The following is a 12,229-nucleotide window of genomic DNA, read 5'->3' on the forward strand; positions in this document are numbered from 1 at the left end:
GGGAGAGAATCATGGAGACTGACTAAAATACATGTGCTTTTGTCATCTGCAGCACAGACAGTTAGATCTAAAAGAGGTAGCTGTTGCATTAAAGCAGTGATTCATACTGAACACCATTATAAAAGAGTTATATAACTATATATACAAGTAAATATTACATAAGCAAGAAGATGCATAGAAAACTCATGGGCACTATAGAAACAATATCAATTTGAGAAGACTCAATATAAATATCCCTGATATTGAGATATAATTTCACAAACGTTATTGTTCAATCTCTGAAATTTCGCATTTTAGGTAGCTGATGTAACTATGTAGGTAAGCGACCTCAGCTCCTCAGCACATCCAGCACCAGCTGACATGTAATGGTGATGTAAAAGGTTAGGCCTAAATCCACAATGAGGAGCCGGGCATAGGCATCTTGGTTTTGTTAGCTGATACAGTATCAGGTAGAAAGTGGTAGGTATAAACATTGACAGAAAAGCAATGTTTATCAGTATGTTCTTCCTTATCACAATCATGATAATCCTCAGCGATAAAGACAATTAATTAAATTTGTCTGTAGGTCAGAAGTATTTTCCAGCTAGCTATTCAACAAAATACTAGCTGTAGTCCTTTAATTAGTATACGGGTATGAGATAGTGCATGACATTAATAAGCGACAAACCTAAAAAAAGGTCTTATTTCTTAACAAAGCTTCTATTTAGCAGAGCATTTAAGCTGATAAAATTTGAGTTCATAGTTTGTGTCTATTTCTGGTTGTTTTGATATCAGGACTGCTGTCTACCTGTGTGCTGGCATTGTTCAATACTGAAAGTGTGACTCCTGCCATGCCCTCAGTACAAATGGACTGCAACGTAAGAAAACACCAGCATATAGAAAAATGAACCAGAAGCACGCAAAACACAACGGAAGTAGAACAAAAGAAAACGAATTAGAAAAAAGAAAACATATTAGAAAAAAGAAAACAAAGCAAAAACTGGGGACATAATAACTTGATGGACCAGATGTGGAAGTGTGATTTTTGATATTTTTTTTCGCAAAAATGGCAGAGGGCTCAAAGGGGACAGCCGAAGAGTAAAATTCTAAAAGTAAGTGCTGGATTTTATCTCACTTATTTATGTAGCGATACAAATGTTCCAGTAACAAAGATCATTAAAAATGTTACATTTGTCTGACTGTCAGCAAAGTTACGTGACATTAGGGATGTTAGCACTTAATGCAGCTCAGGTTCCAGTTGCTTTTAAAGCTTTTACTTTATGATGCACGCCGTTCAAAGATCGACTTTAACGTTACAGAGACATTACGATGTTATGGGTAATTAATGCCAGAATATCCACAAACAGAACAATCTGAAACATGTACAAAGGTTGTGAACGCTGCCTAAACTTTGACAGAACGCCATGGAGGACAGGAGGACCGTGACACTGAGCTGAATATCAATTTTACAGCCCCGGACAAACATCAGGATCGATTACACTAATGTTAATGTTAGTTCAGTTATTTTGTTGCCTAAGCTGGTTCTATTGGTGGTGTCAAGCCAAACGGACATTTATTTTAAGGAGAAACAAGCAATCAGTTCACTAGTTAAGTTAAAAGAATAGTAGTTTATTCACAAGACCCAAACATTTGGCCATTGCACTAACTTAACCACTTTGTACTTAAATTTAGCTCTCATCTTATTTAGTACCCTTAATAACACAAATAATACTTTTACTTTAATGCATTTCAGGACAGTTATTATTTTGTCACTGCAAGCCTTAAAACATCAAACTGATTTGAGCCTAAACAGAAACACATGGAAGGCAGTCCTCTTCATTTATTAATCATGGTGGCATGGTGCATAAAAAGAGATGATGTGTGCCATACTCAGGAGTTAAAGTAAGACAGTTTTCCTTTCCTTTTTGGCCCAAATCAGAACGACTACAGATGTCTGTTTGTGTGCAGTTTGTCGCACAGTGTGTTGTTAGCTGGTCCAGCTGCTGTGTTTCACAGGAAGAGAAAAGATAGAGAGCTAACTTCACTCAGAGAGGGAGAAAGATAAGAAAGAGGACAGGAGAGGAAGAAGAGAAGCTAGATTTAAGGTAAGGACTGCTCATTTAAAGGTCACATGTAAGTCCTCATGTTTTTAAACCAGATATTGGGTCTGTTCATGTGACATGTTTTTTCATGATGTGAAACATACTGTTAAATAAACTGAGGCAGACTAACTGTGTTATTTAAAGGTTGCATGTTAGTCCAGGATAAACAGGTTAGTTTGCTGAACTGAGATGGATTTAAAGTAAAGAACAGTGTGTGACTGGTGCACAGTGGCTGTGGTTTCATGCTCAGAGTTTGGCTACATCAAGTGTAGCAGAGATTCGTATGAATTTTAGCTGATGATGGTGAGATCCATTCACTGAATTCCACCTTCATACCAAATTGATCCACAAAGAGCAGCAGGTCAGCTGATAATGGCCTCTACACTAACAATAACTACTGGAGCTCTCAATAGAAATTATTCTATTTCCCCACACTGAGCCATTACAACAATAAAAAATAAAGTTAAAACCTAATGATTTTTTTTTTTTTTTGCTAAAAAGGCCCACAAGTGTCAGACATGGATGTGTCATGTGGTACTGCATTCTTACAGTGCCACCATGTGGACAAAATTTAAACATGCAACATCATTCTTCTTGCAGAACGACAGAAGAACAAGCTGAAGATATTAACGTCTCCTTTTCACCTCTTAGTTTGTATAAATCTTCAGTTATTACACACACACACACACACACACACACACACACACACACACACACCTTTAAACTTTGCATTAAACAGATCTTTGCTAAACTATTACATTTACACGTCCATCTGCCTAAATATTCTTTAACTTCCCTCACCTTAAAACTTTGATTCAGTTCTATTGAGTCTTGCTCATGACCTACTAATTTTATTGTGCTGTAGCAGGGAAACATTTAAAATTTTCAGGACAGCGGCCCTTGAGGGGGAGTTTGACACCCCTGCTGTAATGTATGTAATAATCTGTCTTGGCTGTACTATAACATGTTACAAAGTAACACTTTACTGTAATCACATTAAAACTTTCCATAAGGTAGTAATAAGACCCCAGAAAGCTGATTCTCTTCATTTGTGTTCAGGCGAAGGAAAATGGTAGGGAGGTCTACAGCACAGATATGGACATTTTTGTTGCACAGTTGAAGCACGTCTTTACCAAATCCACACTAACAGCTTAAAAGTCATCTGGATTTTTGAAACAATCTTGAAGACAAACTGGTGCGTAAACCTGAACATACTAATGCCTGTCAGTGTTGCTGAATGCTGTCACACTGATCAGGGGACACCTTCACTTGACAGGTAAGCAATAAATTAAACAAAGACTATGCAAATATTTGTGGAGAATTTTTTCTTAGGGTTACAAAGGGCACTCATGAGAGACACAAAGCAGAGTTCAGTTAACAGAGGAACTTTTATTCATTCATTTGTCTAGTGACACCAAGTATCTGCAGACCTCAAGCTTAACAGAAAGTCTTAGCAAGTCTTGACTTGTTGGTTCATGTAAAGTAAGTTTGAAAAGTCTGCCAGCTGTCCTTTATTATTAGTGCTAGAGACATGTATAGTTTGTTGTATGCAGAGTTGCACATGGGGAGCAAAGGAAAATGCATATTGATGGTTTGCTTTTGTATAAATTTGAACTATTATTAAAATGGTCATATCAAATCCAACACATGTATTGCTCCAATTAATTCTTCTCATTCAAGCTTGCTGTTGCCTTAGACATCAAGGTCTCCTGAACATCTTAATGCACAAGTAAACCTGGTCTTACATGTTCTCACACCATTCGCCATTTATTTTCCAGTCCTCATGTCTAATCAAAGAATCTAAGTAAAGAAGTTACAAAATATCAGTGTCAAGCACCAGTGATCTGACACACTGTCCCCTTTAAATCCAACAACCCCAACAAACTAACCTGTTCATAAATTATGAAATATTATTCATATATATTATATATTCTGACAGAAATCTGGTGGTCATCCCCCTCTACCAGACTACCGTCATCTATTTCATCTATTTCCCCCTGCCCTACCAATGCTATTGGATTTGGAACAAAAGTCACCTCAATCAAATATATAATTATGGCGACCGAATCTGACTCATCAGCTAAAATCAGAACCGCAAGGGAGCATGAATTAGGTGCTGAACTGTTTGAATCATGGTCGAATAAGGTGAAACTCACCATATGTTCAAGTACACCATGTGCTAAGTTACAGCTCATACAGTTTAAAATAATAAACAGAGTCCATTTTTCAAAATCCCATTTATCTAAAATCTTTCCTTCAATTCTAGACCAATGTCACAGATGCCAAACCTCCCCTTGGAATTGAAGTTATATATTATTTCTTCTGTCCAAGTTTGCACAAATTTTGGAGTGTTTTCTTTTCTGTACTTTCAGGGGTTTTCAGAATTCAGATTTACCCACCCAGTGACTATTTTCAAAAGATTTGTAATTTACTCCTTTTTTAGGGAGGTGACACACGAGTATCACAGCTGACACGAATAACTGTAACAAGCCATGGAAGCTAGACCAAACATGGAAACACGGGAAGAATGTCAGGACCATGACATTCTGTTCTTGTTTTGGTCTGTGTTTTTGCATATTTTAATTTGTTTTTTGCTTTACAAGAAAAGCTAAAGTGATTGGAGAAATCTATTGTCATGTAAGATGCATACATTGTGTATAAGTTTGTATAATCTCTTGATAAAGAAAAAAAAGAAATGTGGTGGTCTTTGATGCTGAGCTATCAGGTTTTTCACTGATTAATCTCTTGCTTTATTTCATACATGTAGACTAATTCAAAGACTAGAACTATCATCCAGTTAAATGGCTAGCTAGAAATGTTTCTGACATTACACACAAAGACCTACTGCTACTTCTGTTCTTTACTGGCTGTTAATATTTTGAACAGTAAAACTTAATCCATTTTTATCAAACTTCCAACCATTTTTTAAAATTACTTTATCTGGTAATGAGTCCTTGTGGGCAGCATGGTTGGGGTAAGATTTTGTGCTATGGGCATATTGAAATGTATTTTTTTTTTTTTTTTTTTACCATTAATGCCTTGATCAAAGACAGACATTATAAATTTAACATTGCTTCTGTTTGGTCCTAGTGGACCTTGTGAACCCTCTGCTATTGATTTGGGACCCCTGGCAGAGTATTTTAAATCTGTTGTTACAAACCTGGGTTTTAAGATGGACAGTGATTTTAAATTAGACAGTCAAATTAGGGCTACTGTCAAGTCCAGTTTTTACCACTTAAGGCGCTTGGCAAAGATAAGACCTATTTTATCCAGGCCGCATCTTGAAACGGTAATCCATGCTTTTATTTCATGTCATCTAGATTACTGTAATGCTCTGTATTGTGGAGTTAGTCAGCATCTTCTCTCTCGTCTGCAGCTGGTCCAGAATTCTGCTGCACGACTTTTAACCAAAACTCGTAAAAGAGAGCACATAACTCCCATCCTGGCTTCACTCCATTGGCTGCCTGTATATCTTAGAGTTCATTTTAAAATCCTCATGTTTGTTTTTAAATGTTTAAACGGTCTTGCCCCAACTTACCTCTCTGAGCTTCTGCATCCTTACTCACCCCCCAGGTCTCTCAGGTCAGCTGACAAGCTGCTCCTGGAGGTACCCAGGTCCAAGAGGAAGCTCAGAGGGGACAGGGCCTTCTCTATTGCTGCTCCTAATCTGTGGAACAATCTGCCCCAGCACATTAGAGAGGCCCCTTCACTGTCCACTTTTAAAACACGTCTTAAAACCCATTTTTACTCCTTGGCATATGACACAGTATGACCCTGATTTTATTGTTTTGTTATTGCCACATTTTGATAATGCTGTTGTTTGAAACATTGACACAGACAAGCCCTGCGCAATACCAAACAAAACTACTCATTATACCAAACTATCAACAATTGTGATCAACACAAATTTTGCAGGAATCCCTGCCCAAGAAGACTGTTAGAGACAGAAAGCTGCTTCAGCAACTTCCCCCCCACCCCTTTAACATTTGTGTTGCTCACAGTAAATCAATTGGTAGCACTTTCTATTACAGCTTGGTAATAAAGAGGTAATAGTAGGGTAACAAGGGGGAAACAACAGGATATTAATGTGGTAATTTCTAAGTTGTAAGTATGCAATTACCAAAGTAATAACCATGTAATATCATGATAGTAACAGTTGTTACAGTTGAATAATATTACCCTGAAATTTATGGAATAGAATAATAAGAGCCCCCAAACGGGGAGTAACAATTTGGACATACAGCTTAGTAATAAAGTGGTAATAGTTGTGTCCACAATTTAGGTTCCACCTGGCAAGTGATGCTCTGAATTAACACTTTATAAATAAAACTGAATTGAATTAATTTTCAAACATGTACAATTTGTAGGAAATTACATCTGGATTTATTAAGAGCTCACACAGTTTTCTGACTCTAAGACATCCCAAACGTTCTCTGGGGAAAAGGAGGACACACTACACACAAACTACACACAAACAGATAACAATGAGATCATTAACTCTACTTACTGTATGTTTATATGAACTTGAACTGTGCTCCATGTCTAGATCAAGAAAAGTCAATACAGACAGATGGTTTGTTTCTTTACAGCACTCAAACTTCCTGCAATTGATTTAATTAATAGCAACAGTTCATCACATAACATCTGCACTGTTATTTCTGTAGTAGCTGGTAAATAGTGTGGGTTTTTTTATTTTCTGGAAATACTGCAAAGACGTGAATGACCCTCACTGCTTTACACTCTATATGCATTCTATATAAAAGGTATAAGAGTTATTGTGTATAACTGGTGTTTGGCTACAACCTGAAGGATACTAGGCTTACATGTTTTTTTCTCTGTCCACTCTTCGTTTTTTTTATTTGTTTGTTTGTTTTTTTTGTCTTGTTTTTAGAGGTTGCAAAGTCTGTACCATGAAGTGTTGAACAAGAAGGGCATAGAACCAGTGGGTGCAGGTAAATATTAAACGAGATAAATATTAAACTACACTTATATATGGCTAAACACAAGACATGTAACACAGAAAATATGCTTGACTGAAGGCTTTAATGGTGCATAAAAGACAAAAAAAAGTTTACTTTGCAGAAGAAAGAGTGCTAACACAATCAGTCTGCTCTTGTTAAAGACATGAGGCCTAAAACACAGTTGACTTGTTACTTAGTTCTTCAGGTTCGGTGCTACAGGGAGAGGAAAAATGTAATGATGGAAAGTGAAATAAAGCAAGCAGAATACAAACACTGTCATATATCAGGGTGTTTGTGTTGTAATAGGAATTTCATGCTTGAGTGTCAGCCCCGGCATCTATATGTTTTCCTGGCACAGATCGATGGCAGACGAACGTGACAGTGCTGATCGTCCCAACACTTGTAACCTGCAAGGTTCAAAATCAAAAATCAGTAAAATACTGCACAAATAAAAAGTTAAACAATAATTAACCAAACTTGATTTTTCCAATCACGTAAATTATTCATTTATATTGAGCATACATATTAATTATTGTATTCTGAATTACCGGTATAATTTATCTGCAGACAGTGCTGACTGCGCCTGCCATTATTAGGCTCTCCTCTGCACCAGTATCTATAGTTGAAACGGCTCCCATCACTCCACAACCAAATACCCTCCTACAAGACAGACATTGAACATAGCATTTGTTCATGAAGGGCAAAATCTCCATGTCAGATCCTCCATTCACATATTTTTGATGTATTTTCATGGGGCGTGGGGTCATTATAGCAATGTAGCCAAAAGTCCTGTGATGTCATTTGTATGCAACACAAATACAACACAACAATGGAGGATGTCGAGGTGATGGCGTACCTGCTGCTCAGCTTTTTGTCAGACTCAGGAACCACAGTGTTGGTTTTTGTACAGCTATTTTCCTCTTTACCTGGTTTCATAAATGACTGTTTTGAGTCACTCTCATGATTCATCAAATGGTGCCATTGACTGGCCAGTTAGTTGCATGCAGTCTGTAGGCATGATATTTTCAGATCCACTCAACTTGCTGGAAACCTTGGCTGAACAGGTACTCCAACCTGAAAACCCTAAAAGCTGAGTTTACAAAAGTGAAGCCAATAGGTACTATGCCTCTCATATGTGACATATGAGAGACTATTAAAGAAGTAATTTCTATTCAGTTTGATTTATATAGCATCAAATCACAACAACAGTTATCTCAAGGTGCTTTATATTGTTAGATAAAGAACGTAAACAAATAAAGAGAAAACCTCAAAAATCCCCCCATGACCAAGCACTTGGTGACATTGTGGAGCAAAAACTCCCTTTTAACACAACGAAACCTTTGTCAGAAACAGGCTCAGGGAGGCGACCTGCTGTGAGCAGTTAGGGACGAGGGGAGGAAGACAGAAGAAAAGACAAATACTGTAATAATAAATAAAGTACCCCGGGTGCATCATGTCCTCCAATCCAAGTCATTCCTTTGCCATAACGGGCAGTCAGCCTCTGAATCAGATGGTACTCTTTTCTGCTGTGCACAGATGCAAGGTTTGCTCCCATCGACAGGCAGTTTCTCTTTGGTGAAGAATGACAGACAGAGCAGAGTTTTTCAAAGTCACAACTGGACTAACACATATTTTATTTTTAATTTAAATTAATTTAATTTAATCAAGTGTTGAAAACAAAACAGGTAAGAGAAATTTACCTCTGCTGCCACCCAATTCATGCGTCTTGGAACATATCGAAAGCAGCGATTACGGAACCAAGTCCAACCATAAGGACAACCCCTGGGACTACATGCTGGGGAAAAATAGATTTTAGGGGTTTTTTTTATCGGTATTGTTTTTAAATCATGACATATACAACAACTGGGGAAAAAAACAATAGCAACGTCTTGGCAATTAAACAACAGTTAAGTCAGAGGTTCCCAAAGTGTGGGGCCCGCCCCCTAGGGGGGGCGCAGAGCCATTGCAGGGGGGGCGCGGTATGAAAAGAAAAAAAAATGTTGAATATTATTACACAGGAAAAAAAAAACAACTACACGTAAAATAATTACACCATGAGGCCTCTGCCTTTCTAAATGCAGGGACAGTAACTGCGTGTGTATATGTAAGCGTGTAAAACCTGAAGATAGTCAGATTAACAGTATTTTGTCTCTATCTGCCATTCTGCAATTCATCTCATGTAAACAATAACGTGGTGCGTGACGTGAAAAGAGGCACATACCTTTGACGTTGTGTGACGAACTCTGTAATCCTCGTCCACACCTAAACGCATAAAAGGAGTTTTAAATAATCTCCGTTTTCGGTGAATCGCAACGCCGTTTACGTGTTGACGAAAAGCCCAAACGCATAGAAACAGCTGAGTTTTCAAAAATACCCGTGTAGGTGTGGACGCAGCGTAAAAGAGTTAGGTTTATTACTACCTGTAATTTATTGCAGTTTACTTGTATTTGCTTAATTGTTTACTAAATGTTTGAGGTGTGAAATAAACCGCAATGGAGTTTGTAAACAAAATATGGGTGTGTGTGTGTTTGGAGGATGTGTTTGTGCGGGGGGGGGCGCGAACATTTTTCTTGTAAAAAAAAAGGGGGGCCTGGCAAAAAAAGTTTGGGAACCACTGAGTTAAGTGATTGGCAGTGCAATTTTGACTCCTTCACAGTTATAGTACATGATTTTATATATGCAAATAAAAGCCTTTTAGTAATGATTAAACATGTGATTATAGTTATTACATAAATAACTTATCTATATAGAATCTATAAAGAAGTTAAAATCAGGAAAGAAAGTAAATTAAAACGGGAATCTGAACAGTCAGGTTAAACCAAAGTAAGTAGGAAGCAGATGGGAGGTTAAATTGCAAAACACAGACTGTCAGTGTAGAGATAAATATGAATAAAAGAGCAATAATAATAATAATAATAATAATATGCTCAATAACAAAGACTCCGGTCATTCCAAAGTTCAAGGACTGCGATGGCAAAGACTGAAAACTGGCTCATATGAGGTTGGTCTGCTATGTGATTTGTATTCAGTGGCTTGTGTTAAACTGTTAAAAAATTAAAATATTGAAATAGATGTTTCTACATCCAAGTGAAGTTTTTTAAACCCTCGTCCCGTTCCTCTCTTTCTCTATTATACACAGTTTTATTTTAGATTTAACAATATTTTAAAATTGATTTAATATTTTTTGTGTTTTCTCTTCATAATGCAATTATTTATATACATAATGCATATTACGCTGCAATACTCACCAGCAACAGTGTGCATAGCCATCATCGCACAAAGAAGTGCAGACACAGTCAGTAGCTTCATGGTACTGCTGTGGAAAAACAGAAGACCTAAAATGACTGACAGTTCATTAAATAAAGGATAGATGATAATTTGAGTGTTTGCAGCAGACCTCTTGTAGAAGATCTTCACTCTTTTCTGTAACAGCCAGTAGCTTCAGCCTTCCAGAGTGCAGATGCTAAACAGCTACACCAGTGTTTATATACAGGACGATTATTCATTTACATAGTTGCAAAACCAGGAAATAAAACTTTTCTCAACCAACACAAAAATAATTGCTTCATCGCTAATTCAAGTCAATGCTAACTAATTTGACGTACACTGATGGTCAGCAGAGACGTTCCACAGAGTACAAACATGGAACAATGGCTAAAGCTTTACTGTAACTTACAGGAAAAGTTACTGTTTAAAAATAAACTCTTGTAATTAGTATTTTCAGTATTTCTGAAAATTCAAAACATAATGTGTTCTCCCTCCTGTTTAAAAGTCAAGAGTGGGTTGTCAGCCTTTGATAATATCATCATGAGTACTTTGGACTGTTGTTTGCCACAAAAGAAATAAAGTCGCTATTTAATAGAATAGGAGCATTTTCATTCAGATATTCTTCTGAAAAGAATATCTATTTCTCTCTCTCTCTCTCTATATATATATATATATAGAGAGAGAGAGAGAGAGAGAGAGAGAAAGGCTTAGCAGTGTTATAGGAAGGTGTGCTTTTTTGTCATCAGTGTCTTAAATGTTCTTCCTCCTTTATGATTGTACTTTTTTTATCTGATGTGGTTTGCTCCACTTCATCTCACAAAAATGAAGAGAATTATCAAGAATGCTTTGTCATGGATCTTTCTACTTGCTGTTTATTTTAATTTCTTAAACTAGACATGGCAGGAAAGTAACATTCACATTATTTCTTACACAGAGAAAATGTCATTCATTCTGATTTGCAGGTTTTGACTTAAAGACTGCTTTCTAACTACTAAAGTTCTATAATATAATGAAGCAATATTACTTCAGAGTAATGCAATATCACGTTTTGATATAGTAGATATGTAGATAAGAGAACTGAAGAACTTTTTTGTCTCCTAAGATGAATTGCAGAAATGTCAGAAGGGTCACAGACAGTTCTCCATCAAGACTGAGGCCTCTGTCTTTCTACAGATTGAACAATATGATCAAAGTGCTATTGGTGTCACGGGCTGTGGGGTAGACCTTGTGGAGTGTGTGTAGAGGACCCAGGTGCAGACACAGACGAGGAGCCAAAACTAAACTTGAACAAAAAGTAAGCCTTGATTTGGGGGCTGAAACTCACAAACGTAAAACAAGGCAAAAATGAGGGGAAACCTAAACATACACTGGGACTTTAACAAGATAACGACTGTGAAAACTGTGATGCGTTGTGGGGTAGGTAGCACAGACGACGCGGCAAAGAACAAAGGAAGACAGAGGACCTTATACACACATAAGGTGATTAGCGGAAGTGGAGGCACATAGGAAAACAGCTGACACAAAAGAAAATAACAACATTATAGGGGAAGAGTAAAACTAAACACACTGACCATAGCAACACAAGACCTCTTCAAAATAAAACAGGAAACATAATGAGACAGACATGACAACAGGAGCACGACAACATAAGACACGCAGACATGAAACACATGAAGGGCAAGGGAGACTTAAACACAGGGGTGGGACATAATGACATGACAGAATTTAACTGGATAAGCTGAAATGAATCTAGAACACCAATGAATAACAAATACAAAGAAACTCAAAAACACTGGGTCGCACAACCCAGGACCGTGACAATTAGTTGTCCACACGCCAGTGAAGCTGAAGAAGACAACACTGCTTAGCTGTTTTTTTTTATTGTATTTTCCACTCAGAAAACTAGACTGTTACTCTACA

The 12,229-nt window shown here is 37.2% G+C and overlaps 1 protein-coding gene across 2 annotated transcripts; it reads right to left on the reverse strand.

The window, feature by feature from the left end:
• Positions 1 to 7,105: 7,105 nt before the first annotated feature.
• Positions 7,106 to 10,534, reverse strand: LOC102078732 (ladderlectin-like). 2 transcript variants are annotated; one of them, XM_005460618.2, is made up of 6 exons: positions 10,440 to 10,534; positions 10,291 to 10,358; positions 8,743 to 8,837; positions 8,484 to 8,612; positions 7,591 to 7,702; positions 7,106 to 7,449 (listed from the first exon to the last, which is right to left on the reverse strand). In XM_005460618.2, exons 2-6 carry the CDS (start codon positions 10,349 to 10,351, stop codon positions 7,367 to 7,369), a joined length of 480 nt encoding a protein of 159 aa, XP_005460675.1. In that variant the 5' UTR covers positions 10,352 to 10,358; positions 10,440 to 10,534; the 3' UTR covers positions 7,106 to 7,366. The 2 variants fall into 2 exon arrangements, with proteins under 2 accessions (XP_005460675.1, XP_025756679.1); XM_025900894.1 differs by having other exon boundaries at positions 10,291 to 10,355; positions 10,440 to 10,511.
• Positions 10,535 to 12,229: the final 1,695 nt, after the last annotated feature.

The sequence above is a fragment of the Oreochromis niloticus genome, linkage group LG3 (assembly GCF_001858045.2).
Source record: "Oreochromis niloticus isolate F11D_XX linkage group LG3, O_niloticus_UMD_NMBU, whole genome shotgun sequence".
Classification (NCBI taxonomy): domain Eukaryota; kingdom Metazoa; phylum Chordata; class Actinopteri; order Cichliformes; family Cichlidae; genus Oreochromis; species Oreochromis niloticus.